This window comes from Diadema antillarum, unplaced genomic scaffold, assembly GCF_040938485.1.
Source record: "Diadema antillarum isolate AM-2024a unplaced genomic scaffold, OU_Dant_1.0 seq00000086_RagTag, whole genome shotgun sequence".
In the NCBI taxonomy this organism is placed as follows: Eukaryota; Metazoa; Echinodermata; class Echinoidea; order Diadematoida; family Diadematidae; genus Diadema; species Diadema antillarum.
The window spans coordinates 456,788-481,905 of NW_027271178.1; the positions used below are offsets into that span (position 1 = coordinate 456,788).

The 25,118-nt window shown below is 39.5% G+C and overlaps 1 protein-coding gene across 1 annotated transcript in view; it reads left to right on the forward strand.

Annotated features, from left to right (window-relative positions):
- LOC139726508 (uncharacterized) overlaps positions 1-25,118 on the forward strand; it is a 105,056-nt gene that overhangs the window by 15,175 nt on the left and 64,763 nt on the right. The window contains exons 16-32 of the mRNA XM_071637465.1: positions 168-214; positions 966-1,166; positions 1,736-1,920; positions 2,457-2,564; positions 3,222-3,507; positions 3,837-4,103; positions 4,724-4,959; positions 6,028-6,232; positions 7,013-7,342; positions 8,638-8,811; positions 9,855-9,893; positions 17,526-17,960; positions 18,658-19,086; positions 19,727-20,161; positions 22,167-22,601; positions 23,284-23,718; positions 24,403-24,837. Coding sequence (XP_071493566.1) covers positions 168-214; positions 966-1,166; positions 1,736-1,920; positions 2,457-2,564; positions 3,222-3,507; positions 3,837-4,103; positions 4,724-4,959; positions 6,028-6,232; positions 7,013-7,342; positions 8,638-8,811; positions 9,855-9,893; positions 17,526-17,960; positions 18,658-19,086; positions 19,727-20,161; positions 22,167-22,601; positions 23,284-23,718; positions 24,403-24,837 — 4,682 coding nt within the window. The remainder of the gene's footprint in view (positions 1-167; positions 215-965; positions 1,167-1,735; positions 1,921-2,456; positions 2,565-3,221; positions 3,508-3,836; positions 4,104-4,723; positions 4,960-6,027; positions 6,233-7,012; positions 7,343-8,637; positions 8,812-9,854; positions 9,894-17,525; positions 17,961-18,657; positions 19,087-19,726; positions 20,162-22,166; positions 22,602-23,283; positions 23,719-24,402; positions 24,838-25,118) is intronic.

Here is a 25,118-nt window from a genome sequence, read left to right on the forward strand (position 1 = left end):
TAGACAAGATCTTTAGCATGCATTTTAATTTCGTGAAACTCGGCTCTCGCGAAATTCGCGAAATTAGCATGCACGCGAACATTCCTCGTTTTGCAAGGTATAATGTCTTGAATGGATGTAAATTGTTCGTATATGGTACGTGTTTGTGGGTTTGTTCTTATTTGCAGCACTTGTGAAAACAGCAAGTGGAAATGCAGGGAGAACCATTGTCATGGTATGTTTAATAATAACGAGCTATCTTTGTTTTTAGATAGGGTCCCTCACTGCAGAGGAGGCTAGTTTAGTTCATTCCAACCTTCATGTAAATTGATCCTTTTGGGTAGATATTGATTGTGTATATTGTATTACTTAGACGTCAAATGCTGTGTGTCCGAAGAGCGTACACATACTTTTTCTCTCACTTTACTTTCATTGAGAAAAAAAAAACGTTTACATTTTACGCATTTCTGTTTTTGTTTTGATATGATGAAATACATATATAAAATGTGATCTTGAAGCGAAAGCTGAATTGATTGAGTTTTCACTAGTATTCCTTGGTCAGTTTTCTTTTCTTGTTTATCTGAATATAACTATTCAGTTTAGTGTAACGAACTCAGAGTTATTACTATCTTGACCAGTATTTATCTGTTTTATTTTGTGTCATACAGTGGTTAGTCGATTTATAATACTAGGAATAGCAGCCATAATACACTCTACGACGGTGTGAACGGAGAACAATATTTCCATGTAGAAAAAGGTGAGGAGAAAAAGAGTCAATGTGCCCTTTACACGAAGCCATTGAGGAAATGGTCATGCGCCCTGCCTGATTATCACGACATTTGAAATTATGCCTACGTGCCCAACAACCATTCAGCAATGTAACTATATCAATAATTATTCAGCAGTGCAAATTTTCAATAAAACCTGCACAATATCATTCGTCAATGCTTTCATGTGCCTGTTTTCTGAAACGTGATGATTATTAGGCGTGTGCACGGCTTGGGGCGACCCTCACTACAAGACATTCGACGGTAAGCTCTTCGACTTCCAGGGCGACTGCGACTACGTGCTGGTGACCGACAGCGTCAGTCAGGCGTCCGGAATCGCTTTCTTCCACGTCGTCATTGGCAACATCCCGTGTGGAACTAGCGGCGTCACTTGCACCAAGTCTATCACCTTTACTATCGGTGAGGGCGGTCTTTGCAACTGTATGAGACAAGAACACACGAAGCTTTTATGAGTCTGTCGTATGGAGTTAATGAGGATATGTAACCTCATAGCAAACAAAAAATTAATCTTTGAGATCTCTTAAAACTGTGTCAATGAAATTTTCCACTTCTTACCAGCTGTTTCTGCGATGGAACTCGACTACAGGTTTTTTTTTTCATTCGAATTGTACTTCATGTGGAAGTGATGTCTAGTTGCTTTCTCTATGGCAAATTATAACTTGCATTTCTTAGGTCATTTCAACGTAGACTGATTGAAAATTTAAACGAATTCATAATTTATTTTTTCTCTTTGAAAGAAACTTTGAAAAAGTAATATTTCAACCATTTTTATGTAACAGGAGAAAATAATGTCGACTTCTTTGTATTTTTTCAGCACCATTTCTTTTATCAGGAAACATTTTCCCCACGTCATACTCACCACAATAGTCGCTGAGTTTCGTATTTTCAACAACACGGATTTTCTTTTTCTCAGTCTTTAATTCTTTCATCAAAACCATTTATCCTTACGCATGTGCGTCCTCCTACAGGAACCGGTGAGAATCAAGAAAAGTTGCAGCTGGTCCGAGGCAAGCCCGTTCCGCAGTCAGCCGGTTCATTCCAGATCAGTCTGGTTGGCTCGCACGTCTACGTTCACACCAAAATCGGCGTGACTCTGCTCTGGGATCAGGGCACATGGATTCAGGTCAAGATCGATCCCATGTACAAAGGAAAGGTACGAAGGTTGTTTGGAGGTGCAACCATCTTGATAAGTATCATTACTGCAGTATCCCTCCCCGACATCCTTTTCCTTCTTCTAAATCCCATTACTATTATGATTATGATTACGATTATGATTATGATTATGATTATTGCATTGTTATTACAATGTATTTCTATGATGTTAATCGTTGTCTTTATCATTAACCATTGTAATTTTTTTTTTGTTATTGCTGCTGGCCATCAGAGTAAAAATGTTTACGTCACCGGAAGTTCAACATCATCGGGAAGTTCAGCTTTCGTTGAAATTTAAAGGCACTTTTCTTGTTAAGACTGTTCTTTAATCTTGAATGACCATCTGACGATACTTATAGGTTGACCAATGAGATTGACCAATATTAGAGATGGGACAAGGAAACATCACGATGAGAATCGTGCGTTTATTCCCTTTATAGATTGTTGATTATTAGTTTGAAACCCAATGTCGCGAAATCACCGCAGGAAATGTCGTTCATTTTGTCCTTGCCTTGTTTTGTATAATCCCGACGTTAGGTTGGCGGTCTCTGCGGAAACTTCAACGACCTGGTCAGTGACGACTTTCTGTCCCCTGCCGGGGGTCTGCCCGAGACTTCGTCCATCGACTTTGGTAACAGCTGGAAGGTAAGGGTATTGTTATTCATTATCATTATTAAAAAAAAACTATCCTTTTTTAACTGAATGATTTGAAAGCACCGACGTTTTCCTTCATATTTCATGTCTGGTGAACACATTATTGTTAGAAAATTAAGCAAAAACAAGAATTAAAGAACAACGATGAAGAAGTACGTAAAAGTTCTTAACTTTCATTATCATCGCTTGCAATGTGGTTCATATTGTCCAAATACTCCCATGGAAGTATTCAGGCAGAGTCCCAAACTTCTTGCATGTTGTCATAGTGTCAAACTTTGAATGCCACAGACTAGTTTTAAGGGCATGGTTTTGAAACACACGTAATAAAACTTCACAAGACATTGAATTCATCTCGGGACATAATACATTCCACGCGTTCCAGATTTACGATGATGCTACAGAGGGTACCATTAGAAAGAACAAGTGATGTTGATGAGCACTTAATTATTCCACGTAGTCTGGATGATTACTTGAGGGAATAAGAGATATCATTGCGTGACTTTCATGTGTCTTTACTGTCCCAGCTAGTTGTCAACCGAATCTCTCCTTGATCGTTTTTAATGTCCCTGGCCCTCTCGGTAGAGAGTGCTGCAACAAGCAGCAAAAAATGCTGCAACAACCCTAATTGGTATGTCTCATTTCCTGCAGGTCCATGAGTACTGCCCTCGCCCGTCGCACCTCCTCCATCCGTGCATCCAAAACCCGTTCCGTCGGGCCTGGGCCATGCGGCAGTGCAGCGTCCTCAAGTCGGAGCTCTTCGCGCCCTGCCACTGCGAGGTGAGCTACCTGCCGTACTACACACGATGCGTTTACGACACGTGCGGCTGTGACTACGGCGGGGACTGCGAATGCCTGTGCACGGCCATCTCGACGTACGCGCAGGAATGTAACGCGCACGGCGTGCCTATCAAATGGCGCTCCAATGACCTCTGCCGTAAGTTGAGTCCAAAGAGCCTTTCCCACGTAAAGTGAGTGTATACTGAGAAAAACGTCTTTGGTTGAGTCCCAGTTGTAAAGAATCGTTGCATTCTACAACTGTCCTAGCTTGTGATCAGAGCGGCAGAAGATGCAATTTCTTTATTACGTCATGTGCTTTAAATTGTACTGAAGAGAGATAGAGAAAATAACATACGCATGTGAATTCATAAATTTGTACCGTTTTCATGCTTGTTGCCGTTTATCTCTACGTCACAATCTAAATTCTCAAGAAAATCATGCTAGATGAATAGACATTATATTTCATAATTTGTCATGTTTCTGCAGCTATCCAGTGCGACGGATGCCGAGAGTACGACCCTTGCATTCCCGTATGCAACGTGTGCGGCCACGAGGACCGTTGGGACGAGAACGGAGAATGCCCAGACACCTGTGTGGAAGGTTGCAGCTGCCCCGACGGTCAGTTCCACCAGGATGGGGAGTGCGTGGAGGAGTGTATCACTACCACTCCGTCGACGACCACGGCTTACATCTCCACGACCCCACCCTGGTCGACAACGCCGGAAACAATCACGACTCCACAGTTCGAGATGTGTGAGTGTCATACGGTTTAAAATTTGTATTTATGAGCGTAATTAAGTTTGTATAAGTATAGTTTGCATGGATGGTGTGAGCGTGTGCGCGTGCGTGGTGTGTCTTTGTATGTGTCAAAATGGATATGTTGCTGCAATAACGACTTTTTTTTTTCAAACGTTATACTATTGAGTTCTTGTCCATACCACTGCTTAGAAATGAAGGGATGAATGATTGGAACAATGAAATGACCCACGGAAAAAAAAAAACATACAAAAATTATGATTTATGAAATAAATCGTGAAATCACAGCAGGACAGGGAATAAACTCTTAGAACGTTTTGCTCCCACTTATTGAAGTTATACTTTTTGCGCTACGAAATTTTGTATTTAAAGAGGACTAGAAATGAAGCTTGTCTGGTGTCTAGTCGGCAGTACGCATTCGCTTCATAACCAAGCGGTTGCAAAAATTCAATCTTCACTAATACTTGTTACAATAGCTTTTATGGTTGTTCTTTACATAATACATTCAGATTAGTTATCCTCAATTTAAATGCTCGAAAACTAACATACATTTGATGAATTTTCGAGGATAAAACAATTATAATGCCTGCTAAAAATGAATGAACGTGTCACTCTAGGCATTTGCACCGGCTACGGCGATCCGCACTACGTGGACTTCAACGGTAACCACTTCGATCACCAGGGCATCTGCACGTACATTCTTAGTGAGGAGGCGGCCGATTCACCCGTCTACTCTGTCTATGTTCACAACGTGGAGTGCGCTGAACTCCCGGGAACGTCTTGCACCAAAGACATTGAAATTGTCTATGATGGCTACAGTGTCAAGCTACTTTCCAGCTTCTCTGCGGACGGGGTAAGGATATGAAGCTCTGAAAGTTTGGTGTAATGCAGAGGCGGATCCAGAGGGGGCGCACCGGGGGCACGCCCCCTTTACTTTTCGTTAAAAGCAAAAGAAATCAAAAGAAAAAAAAAATGAAAATAAATCCGGCAGTGGCACCAAAAATATTAGTTGCCCCCCCCCCCCTTTTACAGAATTCCTGGATCCGCCCCTGTAATGGAACGTAAAATGAACTCGTCATCTTGAAATTCCCAAAGATGTTTTTTTTTTTCTTAAAGGGTTATCACTTTCCAATAGGCAATGTGATCAAAATTCTAGTGGTTGCAAGCTATACCTGGTAATAAAACGAAACGATAACGATAACGATAGCCATATAGGAGCTGAAGAGATAGATTGAGCTAGCGTTATGTAAACTCGAGTCGTTCAGTGTAAAAGTGCCATAACATGCATGATATTTGCAGATTGACAGCAATAGGTCATAGCCTTTGTAAAAATCTTCACAATGAGGCGACATGTCTTATTTCTAGTGTCTTCACAATGAGAAGACACTAAAAATAAGAGTTTGACTGGCGACAGTTCTTTGGTATTGTAGAATGTGTGTTGACATTAACCAATCGAGATCATGATAAAAAAGAGACAGTAGAAAGAAATGTTCATTTCGTCGTGTTGTTCATGCACGAGTCACGCACACGAACTATGGACACCAAGTAAAACAGGCCCACGAGCTAAACACTAAGCAAAATATGCCTGGGGTAATTTAGCCCGTGAACCGCGTAGCTCGCGGGCCTATTTTGACTCGATGTCGTCACTGTAGTCATGCGCCTGAATCGTTTACATACAGTAATACTAGTAGTGCATAGCTCGTGGGCTGTATGACTCGTGGGTGTCTAACTCGTGACGTATACCATTTTCAGCACCCAGGTTTACAACGCTTTGATCAAGAGTAAACTCGCTTTTGTTTTCTCTTGCTTTCCCTGCTACTTCAAACACAATACGCGCGCGCCCACTCACAAACACACACACACACACACACACACACACACGCACACATATATATATACGCACACACAATGCTGACTACAGGCTCCTCTAGTTGTTGTGGATGATATTCCGTACAAGGCACCAGTGGACTTTCTCCCGTCTTTCCAAGTCATTTGCGTGGGTCTTGACATCATCTACCAGGCTCCTGAAATTGGCCTGGAGGTTCGATTTGTGCCCTGGACGAATTACTATTTCAGCGTAGAAGTGCCAAAGGCGCGATTCTACGACAGCACCTTTGGGCTTTGCGGTAAGCAGATTGTATCTTTTGATAGTGGAAGCTGGGTTGGACCTTTCCTTGTTTTTCTCTCAGACTGTATGTTTGTGTTCATGTTTAACATTGTCTTTAGAGAGAAGAAGGGGCGGGAACTGTTATGTTGGGCTGATCGTTTAAGATTGATTTTATGCAGTTTCGTGTGTGTCGTAGTTTGAATTCAGTTGTCTCAAGACGCTTAATTGTTTTTTTTTTTGTTGCTGTGTTTTGTTTTGGTCTATTGTTTTTGTTTTGACCAGGGGGTGGATTTTGCATCCACGTTCATGTAACACATAGAAATAAACATGATGATACAGGTTTCTATATCTGAAAGGTTCTGAGTAATCGCTCTGTAGACTTGTAACAGTAAGGCGACATTTGTCGAATACATTCAGTTTTTTACAGTTTTCCATCATGGCCAGAAGAGATTCAGTTTTCTTGTCACGTTAATACCTGCAGTCTCTCTACAATTTCAACGTTATTTCAATAACATTTATTTTAAAGATGAATTGTTAAACTTAACTTGGGGTGACTCCGTGTGACATTCTCTCTGTAAATTTTGAAAACAAAACAATTTGGTTTCACCTTTAAGGCAATGACCCCCCCCCCAAAAAAAAAAAAAAAAAAAAAAACCAACCTAGAAGAACGAGGGAATGGAGTCAAATGTAAAGAAAGTGATGGTTTTTGTTATCGTGTTTTGTTTCGTTATTCAACGCACTCAACAATTTACAATATCGATCGAATGTCTGAACGATGTGCGATACCAATCGACTACAGGAAACTGCGGGAAAAACGAAACCACGTGCGAAACTGACGACAACTGTTGCGACCACGTGTACCCACCCGAGGACAGGGACAAGTGTGGCTGCGATGAAACCGTCACTCCCTGCCCGCCCGACGAGGAAACCTGGGACTGGTGCCGAGCTATCTACACGGGGCCCGGGTTCAAGAGATGCCACGACGTGGTCGACCCAGCCCCGTACTTCATCAACTGTCTCTACGACAACTGTTTCGCCGACAACCCCAACTGCTGGTCGTTCGAGGCCTACGCTACGGAGTGTGCCAACCAGGGGGTGTGTTTGGACTGGAGGCAGGATGACTTTTGTCGTAAGTAACCAATAAAAACAATAAACAAAAATAATCTCACAAACTGAAGCACCTTATCTCATCCATGCCCTCTATACCGTAGTGGGCGCAAGTAGCATGTAGGCCTACCAGCGAATTCTACATAATTTTCCAAAGTTTCTGTAAAATCATTCAGTTGGCCTCAACAAAATCAGTGTGGGTGATTATGTCAAAGTTGTTACGTAATAGATAAGATTTATTCGCGATAACCCTATCATTTTGGTGTCAGTATCTTTGCATTTTATATCGACTCTCAATCGTAGAAGATTTTTTTAAATTACTTTTATCATTTTAAATATCGTTAAGATAAAGAAAAGGACCCTCATTACTGTTATATATATATATATATAAATACTAAGGCTTTGGTCATTTGTGCCATTTCGCTCTACTTTTTTTTTTTCACTGAGAAGTCAGTGTTTCACAGACTAATATTTTGTACCCAGGAACCAGAATTGTCCTTTGTGATGCGCTTCTATGTTGTCAAACAAGCTGTTTGGAATTCACACTTTTTTTTTTGCATTTGTAAAAGAAAATGAGAGGAAAAGGAAAAAACCCACAGAAATAAATAAAATACGGCTTCAAGTAGACGCTGATTGACGGAGACAATCAAAAGTTAAATATTTTAGTCCTATTTATATTTTGTCGTCCACTTTATTTCACACCCCCGCCGAACTAAGTTATATGGGGTACATAGACGCGAGAGGTCGTATGGGCGGTCGGTCTGATGCAAATGCTGCATATCAAAGTTTTTTCTCCAGTGTTCAACCGCTTGAAGAGAAATTTGGCACATGTGTTGAGCTCCATGTAAAATTATGCACACAAATTTGTAGAGAATACTGGAAAGTGTGTTGCCATGGTAACAGCGCATCATGTCCCAAAACGAGGACAAAAAATCTTGAAGATGGAACTTCTCTATGTGCTAAGCAATTTAGATCCAGTTAAGCACACTTGTTGGACTTGACGCAAAGTTGTGTAGGATTAATTTGTAAGAGGATCAAAAAGTGTGTTGCCATGGTAACAGTGCTTTATGGTCCCAAAGTCAGAAAAAAATTCTTAACTTTGTAAGCGATTAAAATGAAAAAGTTTGGCACACCTGGTGATTTTGAAGTAAAGTTGTGCAGACAAACATTTCAATAGTGGCGGGAAGTGTGTTGCCATGGTAACAGCAAATTAATTACTGTTATCATTTATCATTCAAGGAATAATACCAGTAAAGCAGGGTTAGTCATTTTTCAATGAGTATTCATCTACGTTGTCATTTGTCCTAATCTGTACAGCGATGGACTGCGAGGAACCCTTTGAGTACCGCCAGTGCGTGTGCCCTGCATTCCCATATGGCTGCGACCCACTCGATCCGATACACGGCGAAAGGCGCTGCCCGACGGAGCCAGTCAGCGGTTGCTTCTGTCCCGTAGGAACAAGGCCTGTGGGTGACACATGTGTACCTTGCTGTAAGTCCATCCCTCTTACTGAATGAAACAACCACACGGTACTAACACATAAAAGACCAATTTAATGTATACATCTTGATGAGAACAAATAGTGTCCTTTATTCTTTTGCTGTGTTTCTCCAGTCCGTCTTGTTTTCATTTAATTGCGATTTTTTCTGAGTAGAGCGAAAGTGCATTTTCATGGTTTTTTTTGACGATATCAAAGGAAAATTGTGAGGACATTAACTTATCAAATCACCCTTTTAAAAAATTCATACAATCAACCGCTCGAGAATTGTTTGGCAAAGATTGCCAAAAAATCACCATTTATAACTCTTCTAAAAACTGTCTTAATTTGATCATATTTCTACCGTTATGATAAATAAAATTGTACTTTTTTTTTTTTGCAGACAAAAATAGTAATCGGTTATTGCCCTTAGCATTCCTGTCATGACCACCTCTATCTACCCCCGTTATATCCAATGTCAGTGGCAAAGAGTACCAAATTGATGATGTCGCTGTGTTTGGTTATAGCTTGGGTTGCAGGAACCAGGGGCGAGAATAACCATTCAGGCCAGGTGAGGTTGATTAGAACCAGTTCCCATGGCGATGAGTGGCTATTACATCACACTAGTACGCTACTTTGCAGTGGTGTACCCCAGAGGTTAAAGGCATAATTTGCCATTTGCAGATGAAACAAAAACCCAACATTAGTGCTTTAGCATAGTCTTTAAATTTGAGTTAGGAATATAAACAACACTGTAAAAATTTGAATCGGTGAAATCGATGTTAAATATGGTTAAACATACAAAGTGTGAACAATTTATGATAAGAATGTTTCAAATCTAAACTGTCACAGTTACGGTTTGTTGAGAAAATACAAATATCGCCCTTACATTTTAGGCTCTGTCGCGAAGATTTTATATGATAGAATGTTTTGTGGCACAACAAGCCAACACATGTGCATTAAATGTCATATCTTAATTTTTTTTAAATCACTTTGTCCAATGATAAACAGGACCTTTAATGCGTTTCTTTACTTTTCTCTATTTCCAATGTCACAGCGACACCAACTGTACCCACAACAACTCCGCCAAGAGATCGTAAGTTGAAGCATTTAGATGATTCCCTCATCCCATCTCATTTCTCGTTTTATGTTATTTTGTGTTTAACGGCATGTCAAACAAATAATATTTGATTTGATTTGATTTTATTGGTTTCTGCATTATATCATTGCTCATGCAGATACATAAACAAATATCATATACATTAATGGTACCATACATATAAATGGATATACATGAACATTAGTTGCTAACAAAATGAGTTTTTTCATTACCTTTAGAATATACAGCAATACACTTCTTCATTGCCTGTACAATGTCCAACAGAACAGTGATGCAACGAATAACGCAGAAGGGCTACAGCTTAAGCATTGCTTGATTTGCATGCAGCCCTCGTACATAATACATAACATATAGGAAAATAGGGGGAGGGATGACTTGCATAGAGATAGGATAGGAGAAAGGAGAGAAGAGAGGTCGGTCTGCTTTCACTAATACACAAAGTTAGATCACCTGGATCACTGAATAGTAAAGCACGGCAAAGTATTTTCTCACCGAGGTACAGGTGAACAGTTACAGGTCATGGTCGGTTACATAATATTACGCAATAAATTCAGAACAACGATAATTCCACGAGGGAATTTCATATACAATACAATTGCAATGACATTACATGTATATAAGATCATTGATATCCAGAGAGCAGCATTGTCTTTACAGCTTTCTTGAAAGAATACATACACTTTAAAGTTCGAATTTCTGAAGGAAGAGAGTTCCAAATATCAGGTCCAGTGTGTCTGATGGATTTCAGAGCCATCACCGTTTTAGGATTTTGTAGATGGAATTTATCAGATTGCCTTGTGGGATAAGAATGTATATCCTTGTTTAAATGAAATAATGAGAAAAAAGAAGATGGCAACTGACCGTTATACAAACGAAACATAAAAAGTGAATTTTGCAAAAAATTAATATCATTTACCTTCAGTGTTTTTAATTCTACGAACAAAGGATCTGAATGGTCCCGATAACCTGAATTGGTGCATATACGTATAGCTTTCTTTTGTAGAAGCAATATACTGTCAATGTGACTTTTTGCACTTGCCCAAACAATGTTACAATATGAGATGTTCGATAATATCAAGGAATTATAAAGCATAAATAAAATATTCTTTGGGACATAATATTTAAGCTTACAGAGTATACCAACGTTACGAGACACTTTATCTGAGATATATTGCACATGAGCATTCCATTTCAAATTTTCATTGATATATATTCCAAGGAATTTGACACTTTCTTTTTGTTCCAATAATATACCATCCACCATAATATTCAAATGGTGCATTTCATTTTTATGCTTCTTATTGTGAAAGTAAATAAAATTTGTCTTTTTTAAGTTGAGTGACAATCTATTGCTCTTAAACCATGTAGATAATTTTTGCAATTCAGTATTAAGAGTTCTTAAAAGCGACTGAAAATCAGAATTGGAACAAAATACATTGGTGTCATCGGCGAACAGAATATATTGCAGTAACTTAGAAGAATTTGTGATATCATTCATATACACTAGAAATAGTAGTGGTCCCAATATGGATCCTTGTGGGACGCCACAATGTATAGGTAAAACTTCAGAATTTACCGATTCATAGTATACATATTGCTGTCTATTCGATAAATAATCATCAAACCATTCCAGTGGAATGCCACGAACTCCATAACAATGTAATTTGCGTAAAAGGATAGTGTGATCAAGAGTGTCGAATGCCTTGCTTAGGTCCATGAACACACCAATGACATGTTTTTGTTCAGCTAAGGCAGTCGACACTCTGTCATACAACTGGGCTAGTGCCATATCAGTAGAATGAAATTTCCTGAAGCCATATTGGTCTTGGTTCAGTATATCATTTTGTAACAAAAAATCATACAGTCTGTTATAAACGAGTCTTTCTATGACTTTAGAAAGACTAGGAAGAATAGAGATAGGTCGGTAATTCGAAACAAAAGAAGAGTCACCTTTTTTGTATATTGGAATGACTTTTGCAATTTTACATGCGTTCGGAAATACACCAGTTGACAACGACAAATTACAAATATATACTAAAGGTGTCAATATACTCCCAACAATTTGTTTTAAAAGAGACGTGCTCATTTCATCATGACCACATGTATGACTTGATTTTAAAGAATGCACAATATCAAGGATCTCACTAAAATCTGTTGGTTTGAAAAATAATGAATTATCGTTTGACGTGCCCAAGTACTGCGAGAAATCTGTCTGTGTATGATCAATCTTAGAAGCTTGACTAAGACCTACATTAACAAAATACTCATTAAAACAACATGCTACATCTTTGGGATTACAAAACGTTTGTCCATTACTCGTAATTTGAGATGTTGACACCTTTTTTTGCTTACCAATGACGTCATTAATAACCTTCCAGGTGGCTGACATATTTCCAGTAGCATTTTCAAAAGCTTCCGTATAATACATTCTGCGGGAGAGCCTGATAATCTGTGTAAGTTTATTTCTATATGATTTATATCGATTAACATTATCATTATCAGGATACCGTAAACTACTTTTATATAAAACATTTCTTTTCTTAATGGAACGAAAAATTCCCTTTGTTATCCACGGATTTTTGATTTTGTTATTGTTTTTCTTTTCAATTGTGGGGATATGTTTGTCAAAATAAGAAAGGAATATACTCCAGAAGGTGTCATAAGCAATGTTTGGGTCTGCAGAAAGTAATACATCATCCCACGTTTCCGTAATTAAGTCATCGTTCAGTAATGACATATTTTCTGGTGTGAATTTCCGCTTTTTCTTACGTTGTTTTTGCTGAACATAAGAATTCTGTGTGTCGCCACAAATGAAAAATATAGGTAAATGGTCAGAAATATCACTATACAAAAGACCAGATTTCGAATAATCTGTGTCAATATTCGTAAAAATATTATCGATCAACGTTGATGAGTTGACCGTAATTCTCGAGGGCTTATCAATTGTAATATTACAAAAATTTGCTTGCAAAATATTACAAAATTTATTTCTAAGAATGTGCTCTTCTCTCAAGAGATCAATGTTAAAGTCACCCATAATATATACATCTTTGTTTTCTTGATTAATTAGCTCTAATAAGACATCAAAATTATCCAAAAATGAATTACTATCTGTATGAGGGGGCCTGTATATTACACAAAGTATTACATTTTTTCTATTATACATATTAATTTCAACACATGTGCAATCAAATTCATTTCCATTGTACATCAAATCAGGCCTTTCTTTACACGATAACGTGTGTGAAAGGAACAGGGCGACTCCGCCTCCTCGTCCGCATTTTCTATCAGAACGGACAACAGAATATCCATCAATGTTATATAAAGGGGGAGATTTGTCGTTCAGCCATGTTTCTGTGATACCAATAGCGGAAAATTTCATATTTATCGTGGACAATAATAATTGCATGTTTTCATAATTTCTTAACAGGTTGCGGGCATTGACATGTAATAAACTGAAAGAATGCTCATTATTGACAAATTCTGAATTGAACTCGTCAGGTAAATAATACCGACATTGGACATTTTTATGTGAATATAGATTAATTTCATCCATATTTAAAACAAGAACAACACATGGACCATGACATGGTCGTGAACATTTGCATAAGAATTGATGAAAGTAGACAAGAAGAGAGGGAAAGAATATAGCAAGTCATACAGAGAATAGATTGTTTACAAATTACTCTCAAATGCGTGAGTAGTAGCCGCATCGGACAATTGAGATCTCACAACATAGATCGTTGCTATATCAACTCTCCCTGCAGACAATATACATCAGAAGTCAGATTGTATCTTTGGAAATATTCTATATACACAATATTCATCATACACAATGTGATATTTGATATAGATTTAATTATAAACCCATAATATTTACATAATAGCGGTATAGACTTCAGAGACTTAAAGACAAAGGAAGGCAGAGAGGTGGATAATCGGGGAAAGATAGAGGTAGACATAAAGAACATGATTATGACATAATGAATGAGTTATTGAGAAGGAATACAGAACTCATACCGAAGTGATCTAACTGGAGGGAAGGAAGTTGTGCGGGACTCCTGTCCGGTTCCTCCATTTCCCGGCAAAGAAGCGAAGCTTCACGCCGTTCTTGTACAGCTCCTGAACGGCTGCGGACCACTTCCTCTTCTCAGTCAGATCGTCAGCAGTGAGGTCATCTGTCATGAAGTACGCTTCCTTCGCGAGCTTCAGGCGCTGATTCTTCATGATGTCGACTTTCTCACGGTACGACAGGGTTTTGAAGAGGATGTGCCTGGGCCGATCCTTGGTTGCTTTTCCATCACGGTGCGCTCGTTCTACCTTGATGTCAATCCCAAACTTCTCCTTCGCGATTTTCTCGACGAGAGCTGGGCAATCCTCGTCCCCGGTGGTGGACTCGGGAATACCCACGATGCGGATGTTGTTGCGCCGTGAGAACCTTTCGCTCTTGTTGACTGCTGAGTTGTGCTTCTCCACTTCCAATCGCAGGGCACCAATCTCCTTTTCCAGCTCGCCCATTCTTTTCTCTAGCTGTTGATTCCTGGTCTGTACCTCCGTCACTCTCCTGCTCTCAAACTCGATCGCCTGTCCCAGATGTGTCTCCACCTGTTTGATGTTCTCTATTAAGGATTCCACAGCTTTCTTTATCATCCGCTCGAAGTTCTTTGTTGCTTCGTGGAAGTAGCTGGCAATTCCTCCAGGTGAAGTCACGTCAGCTCCTTTGTCATGCAAATTTCTTGATATGTCGGGCACGTCAATGGTATCGGATGCCAAGGGTGCTGCCGCTGCTGCTGCAGTGGTCTCGGGATGGTTGCTTACCCGCGGTGGGCTGGCGGGCTTAGCTGTGGAGGCCCGTCTTCTTGATAGCGGCGTAGAGTTCTTTGGAGAAGGAAGAGTGGCGCCACGGTTTTCCACCCCAAAATCACTCTTCCTATCTTGCTTTGCCTTCCTTGGCAGCACCTTCCTTGTCTGGGTACTCATTATGATAAGTTGATATAGCAGGAGGTGTCAATATCAGTATCCAAAGATAGATATCCAAATGAGATTCGGGAGAGGTGATAAGGTGACGTGTTACTCGCAGCTGGCGGCCATGATCCTGTCGTATCGTATATATCGTATATATATATATATATATATATGTATATATATATATATATATATTATATATACATTGTATTTATATCTTTCATTAATGAAGATGATCCTGTTCACTGATTGGTTTATACATACATGTGACTAAGAATAACAATGCTCTGTTAAAGACAAATGTGGCTGACGTCAAAATGCATTGCATAGTTATGTATACACTGTGCTATTAAATCATTCAAGTGACGTCATATGCCACAGTTATCGATCGCGTGTGCAAAGTCGTATTGGTATCGGTATCATCTACGAGGTATTAAGCGAGACCATTGTGTAAAATATCGTCCACTGCCAGCGGTACTCTAATCATCCTTCCTACTGCGAAGTTATGTGTGTACAAAAACAAACAAACACAACAACCCAATGAGAGATATCTATTGTAAGTTATAACATTATGTAATATTTTTCTAAAGATTCGTTTAAGGATATAAAACAAATATATCGTGCATTATTTCAATCCTATAGTAAAATTATGGATCCTCGGTGACAAGAAGAGCATCCATTTTCTACTATTGTACGCACCTAAAAAAAAAAAATAGTGCTAATCTTAACATCACCTTGGAATCAATCAGTTTACTAGAGGCTCACAGTGCATGGTATATTTCTTTATCTGTTTATCATACTTATAGGAGAATAAATCCAGTACGTGTGATAATCCCAAAATATGTTGACACACACGCATACAATATAGCAGACGGTGATAAACCTCTCACGAATACGATCTTTAAGAACTCGCCTGACTTTATGAACACAGTCCGTATATCATTGTTTCAAAAGCCTTCCCCTTGACAGAATTATAAATTCTTCAAGAAGATTCCACCAGTATCTAGACTTACATATCATTTGATAATCAATAGTTACTCATCTACTGACACGCTTTGTCCATACAGCTTTGGACTCCTCTATATTGCCAACTTACACACAAACATACTATGCAATCAGGAGGAAATTACCTTTATACATGCTTTATGGGTATCCTCGAAAACGTAAACGTCTAGCGTGTTGTTTCCTATGTTCCCATATTTGATGTATTTTACATCATTAGGGCATGACAGATCAATTCAATGATGGTGCCCCTCCGTTTGTTCCTGATTTGGAATACAGTTGAACCTCTCGTATCCGGACAAGTCGGGACCGGGGCTCATCCGGATAAGGGATTTGGCCGGATTTGGGAGACTCAATGCTTCATACATGTACATAATACACATGTACTGATGTAGCCCATTGTAGTACCACATGTAGTAATGTGTATACTGCAACCTTTTCATTGTTACACTCAGTAACAGACCCCAAAATAGAGGTTCGTGTTTGCAAGAATGAAATCATTTTCTTTTATAAATACTTGGGATGATTTACCTAAATAATTACTAAGAAATGTATCAAGTAGATCTTGAAAATAAACAGTACGAGTCGACGAAACTACGCTTCAAAATTTCGAGTGTTCAATATCATTCGTTGCTCAGCAAATGACTCAAAACAATGCATGTCTATCTAGTCATTATCGACGGCTGTGTATGGACCTATAAAGTGGCAATGCGATATGAGAGGACTCGAGCGCATAATCTGTCCATGTTCTTGCGATGATTTGGGGATGTTTGGGGATGTTAAAATGTCTTGTTTGGAAGGTAAGCAATTTGGAAGGAAATTTGATGTAATGTATGTTAATCACGTTGGAAGTAATTCATGTGTGTTTGTGTAGAAGTTCTCAAGGAGTTAGGAAACCCCCTTTCCTCCCGTAATTATTAAAAATATAATATAAAAAAAAATCACGGCGAGATTGCGTCCGTATAATAGAGAGATCCGGATAAAGGGAGGCCGGATAAGAGAGGTTCAACTGTAGTTGTATTCGATTGCGAGTTTGGCCATTATAGAAATGAATCGGCTTCAGTAACATTAATAGAACCGTGCACTTATTTCAGTGTCTAATTCCCATCAAAATTGATTACTCCTAAAATACTAAATGAAGGAAACTATTTTGGAACTGGATTCACATGTCTAACCCCATTGTTACAGATAAGCCATGAACGTTGACTTTCATGAAGTTAAGCAAATTATGTCTTTACGGCCAGTTTCCTAACTATAAATTATGTTAGAATATGCTATCACGAATACATCATACTCATGATGTATTCAACATCTGTAAATATGGGTATTCTTTCTTTTGGATTCTTTTCTCAACCACCAATTTACGAGAGCTTGATTGTCAACATTGTAAGTTTATTTTTTTTTAAATTCACACAAGATATATTCCGATTTCACTTCGTTTGCATTAATCGTAACATGCGCTTTCTAATTTGTTATGCATCGTCGGTATCTTGAATTCAATCCCTGAAACCTTTAATGAAATGGCAATTATAAAACTTGCAGCAAGTTAAAAAAAAACACTCGGTAACTTGCTTCAATAAGAGGCAATTTCATATGTTCAGAGTGTACTTTAGTTCTTCACAAATTCATTTTATACAACAGCTTGCGAGAAATGTCTGAATTTCTGCGTCTGGACACCTTGGTGCAACGATGAGGCCCCTGGTAGGTTGGCAAGCGATGCTCTTGTGGAAGAGGAACTTCTTTCGGACGTTCAGCACTATCCCGGATTCCCAGCCATCTGCATCATCCGCAGAGACGTGGAATGCCGAACTGTCGACACACATATGTACGCCAACGAGACCGACGACGCAGCAACGTGTGACCCTGACATTGGTCTACAGTGTAGAAATGGTCCTCTGCGTCCCCCTTGTAGGGATTACGAAATAAGGTTCCTCTGTTGTGGTACCACGTGTCCTCCTGCTTGTTGGCCAAAACTAACAACGCCTGAGACTACAACACCACATTCTCCACCACCTACAATTACGTTACCCGAAACAACGACAACAGGAAAACCTCCAACGACAACGCGACCGCCGGGTAAGGCAATATCATATTGTCCTCAGCTTGACTGATATCAGGAAAAAATTAGAATTCATAGAATACTTTGACATCATTGCATCGCATCCGAATATGAAATGAATTATTAAGCGTGACATACTGAGAGCATATGCAAGTTTTAACCCGGAAATTCAAATCTTTGGTTTTTTTTTAATTCTTTCGAGGCAACACTAAAAGATATCATACTAGTCGAAATGCGATTGTAGGCTTTCCACCAGACCCTCACACAATGTGGTCACTTATCCTAAAGAAAAAATAAAGAAGCCTTTCTTTATGTCCAGGTATTGAAAGAATCCTAAGTGATTTGTTGAATTTGACAAAAACGACATATTGCTTGGTAACCGATTACTTCTCTAAAGATTGAAGGCTTGATTGTAATCAAACATGAAGGACTCATCTATGTCTAAAATAGAAGGTAAAACGATACTTTTGATACAACGTTAACATGTTGCATGAAATTGAAACAAAAAACGTGTAGAATTAGCTATCGATTATCATGTGATATCAGCTGCTGAACTTGAAATTCAGAAAGGAATTCAAGATTAACAGCTGACGACAAAAGAGTGAGGAATGACGACAAAAGGTAATTCTTTTGTCGTCAATGGCCTCCGCCGAGAATTCAAGTCTTTGTTATTTGTTGACAGTCCCATATATAAAACGTACCTTGATTTGACAGATTGCCACAAATGTTTGAATTTCTGCGTCTGGACACCTTGGTGCAACGATGAGGCCCCTGGTAGGTTGGCAAGCGATGCTCTTGTGGAAGAGGAACTTCTTTCGGACGTTCAGCACCATCCCGGATTCCCAGCCTTTTGCATCATCCGCAGAGACGTGGAATGCCGAACTGTCGACACTCATATATACGCCAACGAGACCAACGACGCTGCAACGTGTGACCCTGACATTGGTCTGCAGTGCAGAAATGGTCCTCTGCGTCCCCCTTGTAGGGATTACGAAATAAGGTTCCTCTGTTGTGGTACCACATGTCCTCCTGCTTGTTGGCCTAAACTAACAACGCCCGAAACTACAACGCAACATTCTCCACCAACTAAAACTACCCCCGAAACAACGACAACAGAAAAACCTCCGACAAAGCGACCACCAGGTAATGCAATATCATATTGTCTTCACCGTGACTGATCTCAGGAAGATGTCATTTTCATCGAATACCTTTGTATCGCATCCGAATATTGAATGACTTATTAAAGTTTACTGAGAGCATTTGCATATTTTAAAACCGGAAAATCAATTTTGTATTTTTTTGTTTGTTTTTCTTCCGAGCAACACTGAAAACAATCATAACATTTGAAATGGCGATCGTACTTTCCTCCGGACCTCCACACAATTTGGTTACCCATCCTAAAGAAAAAGTCAAGAAACCTTTCTTCATGTCTAGGTATTAAAGGAATTCTAAATGAGTTGATGAATTTGACAAAAACGGAATATCGCTTGGTAAACGATTACTTCTTTGTTGATTGAAGGCTTGATTGTAATGAAATATGAAAGACTCATCTATGTCCAAAATAGAAGGTAAAAAGACACATTTGATACAAGGTTAACATGTTGCTTGAAATTGAAACATAAAAAGTGTAGAATTAGCTATCGATTATCATGTGATGTCAGCTGTTGAACTTGAGTTTCAGGAAGATTTGAGTATCCTTTTGTCATGAATGGCCTCAGCCGAGGATTCAAGTCTTTGTTATTTGTTGACAGTCCGATATATAAAACCTACCTTGATTTGACAGATTGCCACATATGTCTGAATTTCTGCGTCTGGACACCTTGGTGCAACGATGAGGCCCCTGGTAGGTTGGCAAGCGATGCTCTTGTGGAAGAGGAACTTCTTTCGGACGTTCAGCACTATCCCGGATTCCCAGCCTTCTGCATCATCCGCAGAGACGTGGAATGCCGAACTGTCGACACTCATATGTACGCCAACGAGACCGACGACGCTGCAACGTGTGACCCTGACATTGGTCTGCAGTGCAGAAATGGTCCTCTGCGTCCCCCTTGTAGGGATTACGAAATAAGGTTCCTCTGTTGTGGTACCACGTGTCCTCCTGCTTGTTGGCCAGAACCTACAACTAAACGAACACCACCACCTCCGACAACTGTAACATTCATCACGGACAAAACTACGTCTAGACCTCCGACACCACCGCCACCTCCTCCACCACCAGGTAATGCAATGGTCTCCTGTCTCTGTCGTCACTTATGTGAGGAACAAAAACGCAAATTCATGTAATTTGCTGACATAATTTGCCGCCAAAATGATATTATCCAAAGCCATATCTAGACACTCAAAAAATTGTCTTTCTTCTACCGAGTGACATTCCCGTAATACATTCGTAGCGGTGAAAAGGGCAAAGTGTAAAAAGGGAAGGAGGTTTTATACACTCAAGTATTGCATGAACTTGGAATAGAAGTTCCTATAACCAGCTCTTTTTTACTGGAGGTAAAGGAGGCCCTTTTTTCAAGGGGCGGGGGCTGTGCGAAGGCCAAGAATTTGAGCCTTTGATCAGTGTCGCCCGATCTGAAGGGGAGGGGGGGGGGGGGGGGGGAGGGGAGGCCAAGGGCCGAGGGAGATGGTGTTGTGTTAAGGGTAAGTTGGGTCCCCCACCTTCGGTGGAATATTTACGTAATTTTAAAGGGCACAATTCTTAGCAATGAATAATCACATTCGATGTTCTTATGGATATTCAGGAAGAGCTGACACAGGAAGATCTATGGATTGAGATAAAACACTTGATAATTAGTTCAGCTAAGAAACACCTTCCTGTGAAACGTTGTAAAAAGACGACACTCTGGTTATCTCTAGATATGATTGATCTAGCTGATGAAAGTCGAAAACATCAAGAGGCTGGTCTGCAAAACAGTGTGTTGTATCGCAAACTCACTGTAATGAAATCCAGCTGGTGTCAAGAAGAGACAATGATAACCATTTGAATGAGCTTTGTAAAAACATTGAAGATCACAGTGCTCCTAACAACAGTAGAAGCCTGTTCAGGGGGGTTAAAAAACTTACTGGTTGGAAATCAGCCCGGTTGGCAGTCATCAATGATGAGAACGGGAATGTGTAGACCGAGAGTGAAGATATCTAAGAAAGATGGAAGAACGACTGTGAGGTTCTCTTTACATCCCAAGAGGTTGACTCAACTGTTACAATTGATGTCGATGAAGATGAACCAAATGTTATGCAGAAATTATAGAAGTAATGCAGAAATTAAGGAAGAATAAATCTCCTGCCATAGATGATATTCAAGGTGAATTGCTTAAGTGTACTGATGACCAGGGTAGCAAAATTATATGAAAACTATGCAATAGGATCTGGCACACAAAATCCTGGCTAGAGGACCTCAAACGATCCATCTTCCTCACACTTTCAAAGAAGGGGGACATTACAAAGCAGGTGCAAAAACAACCTCACCATACCTCTGATATTCAATGCTACCAAAATCCTCTTGCCTATCCTGAATGAACGTCGCGGACAGTACTATAAAAGAGAGCCCCCCCCCCCCCCCCCGAATAGACTGGTTTCAGGAGAGGAAGGGGCACCAGAGATCTTATTCTTGCTAGTATTCCGTAGATTGTAGGAGAGTGCAAAGGACATCAAAGGAAGACATGCCTCTTTCTTTTTTATTATGCCAAAACATTTTTTTTTCCACAAAGAAAATTTATTCATATAAACATTCAGGTACAAAATAAAATGATGTCACATGCAGTACATAAAGACAAATGATCGAAAATTGACAGGTAACTGCGAAACAGTTAATTAATGTAGATACGATTCCAATTAATATTAGATACAAAACCTTTGGTTTTCTAAGATATTTATATTCGTCTACTTTCTTTGCTTGTTTTAAGAATTGACAAACTTGGCTAAAATGCCAAAACATTTGACTATGTCCAGCATGGAGCTTCGCGGAACTTGCTTCTTGCACTTGGAGTTCCATCTCATATGCCAGAGTTAATTAAGAACTTGTATGATGGCCAGCTTTCATATGTACGCACAGATAAAAGAAAACAGTGATTATGTTTTTGCTTCGACAAGGCGTCAGCTTGGGCTGTATTCTCTCGCCGAGACTTTTCAAGATATATGCAGATTTATTCATGCGTAAAGCCCTTGATGAATAGGATAGAGGTATGCCATGAGCTTGACTCATTATTACTTCTTTGATTTAACAGAGTGCGGAAAATGTTTGAATTTCTGCGTCTGGACACCTTGGTGCAACGATGAGGCCCCTGGTAGGTTGGCAAGCGATGCTCTTGTGGAAGAGGAACTTCTTTCGGACGTTCAGCACTATCCCGGATTCCCAGCCTTCTGCATCATCCGCAGAGACGTGGAATGCCGAACTGTCGACACTCATATGTACGCCAACGAGACCGACGACGCTGCAACGTGTGACCCTGACATTGGTCTGCAGTGCAGAAATGGTCCTCTGCGTCCCCCTTGTAGGGATTACGAAATAAGGTTCCTCTGTTGTGGTACCACGTGTCCTCCTAAATGTCGGCCAACACCACCACCTCCTCCTCCTCCTACAACTACACCACCAGTCATCATTGAAACAACTACGCCTAAAACGCGACCTCCGCCAACACCCAAACCACCGACACCACCAGGTAACGGAATGGCAGCTCGTCTTAATTGTGATTTATTTTGCAAACAAATACAACATTTTTACTTAATTTGATGATATAATTTGCCATCAACATAACTCTACTCATTGTTATATCTGCCCCGGAAGAAAAAATCCACCTCATTACTAAACTGAGAAGATTTGTCGTTATAGATGTGAAACAGGACAAATGTTAAAGTGCAAAGGGTTTACCAGTATTTATCTAGATTTTTTTTAGTAAGAAGATGTTTTTTAGTAAGAAGATATTTAAATATTTGAAAAAAAGTATAAAAAACACAGATATGTGTTCAAATTGTTTGTATCAAAGAAATGTTTTTGTGTTGAAGTAATAACTTTGTAATTCATTTATCCTCTGTAATATTATGTTGCTTCGAGAAATCAATAAATTCTATCCTTTGAAAAAAAAAGTATTTATCCAGATTTACAATGCATACACTTGGAATAGAAAGTCTTTTGACTAGCTCTCGTTTTTAGTGTTGATAAATAAGTCTCTAGCATGAATACTCAGAGATGGCCGTAGAGAAATTTGTTTCCTACGAGTAGCTTGACTCATGATATTTTTTTTTTTCAAATGATAGAATTTATTGATTTCTCGAAGATACATAATTTTACAAAGGATAAATGAATTACAAAGTTATTTTATGATATTTTCTTTGATTTGACAGAGTGCGGAAAATGTTTGAATTTCTGCGTCTGGACACCTTGGTGCAACGATGAGGCCCCTGGTAGGTTGGCAAGCGATGCTCTTGTGGAAGAGGAACTTCTTTCGGACGTTCAGCACTATCCCGGATTCCCAGCCTTCTGCATCATCCGCAGAGACGTGGAATGCCGAACTGTCGACACTCATATGTACGCCAACGAGACCGACGACGCTGCAACGTGTGACCCTGACATTGGTCTGCAGTGCAGAAATGGTCCTCTGCGTCCCCCTTGTAGGGATTACGAAATAAGGTTCCTCTGTTGTGGTACCACGTGTCCTCCTAAATGTCGGCCAACACCACCACCTCCTCCTCCTCCTACAACTACACCACCAGTCATCATTGAAACAACTACGCCTAAAACGCGACCTCCGCCAACACCCAAACCACCGACACCACCAGGTAACGGAATGGCAGCTCGTCTTAATTGTGATTTATTTTGCAAACAAATACAACATTTTTACTTAATTTGATGATATAATTTGCAATCAACATAACTCTACTCATTGTTATATCTGCCCCGGAAGAAAAAATCCACCTCATTACTAAACTGAGAAGATTTGTCGTTATAGATGTGAAACAGGACAAATGTTAAAGTGCAAAGGGTTTACCAGTATTTATCTAGATTTTTTTTTAGTAAGAAGATGTTTTTTAGTAAGAAGATATTTAAATATTTGAAAAAAAGTATAAAAAACACAGATATGTGTTCAAATTGTTTGTATCAAAGAAATGTTTTTGTGTTGAAGTAATAACTTTGTAATTCATTTATCCTCTGTAATATTATGTTGCTTCGAGAAATCAATAAATTCTATCCTTTGAAAAAAAAAGTATTTATCCAGATTTACAATGCATACACTTGGAATAGAAAGTCTTTTGACTAGCTCTCGTTTTTAGTGTTGATAAATAAGTCTCTAGCATGAATACTCAGAGATGGCCGTAGAGAAATTTGTTTCCTACGAGTAGCTTGACTCATGATATTTTTTTTTTTTCAAATGATAGAATTTATTGATTTCTCGAAGATACATAATTTTACAAAGGATAAATGAATTACAAAGTTATTTTATGATATTTTCTTTGATTTAACAGAGTGCGGAAAATGTTTGAATTTCTGCGTCTGGACACCTTGGTGCAACGATGAGGCCCCTGGTAGGTTGGCAAGCGATGCTCTTGTGGAAGAGGAACTTCTTTCGGACGTTCAGCACTATCCCGGATTCCCAGCCTTCTGCATCATCCGCAGAGACGTGGAATGCCGAACTGTCGACACTCATATGTACGCCAACGAGACCGACGACGCTGCAACGTGTGACCCTGACATTGGTCTGCAGTGCAGAAATGGTCCTCTGCGTCCCCCTTGTAGGGATTACGAAATAAGGTTCCTCTGTTGTGGTACCACGTGTCCTCCTAAATGTCGGCCAACACCACCACCTCCTCCTCCTCCTACAACTACACCACCAGTCATCATTGAAACAACTACGCCTAAAACGCGACCTCCGCCAACACCGAAACCACCGACACCACCAGGTAACGGAATGGCACAGCGTCTTTACTGTGATTTATTTCAAAAGCAAATACAACATTTTTACTTAATTTGATGATATAATTTGCCATCAACATAACTCTACTCATTGTTATATCTACCCCGGAAGAAAAAAATCCACCTCATTACTAAACTGAGAAGATTTGTCGTTGTAGATGTGAAACAGGAGAAATGTTAAAGTGTAAAGGGTTTACCAGTATTTTTCCAGATTTACAATGCATACACTTGGAATAGAAAATCTTATGACTAGCTCTCTTTTTTAGTG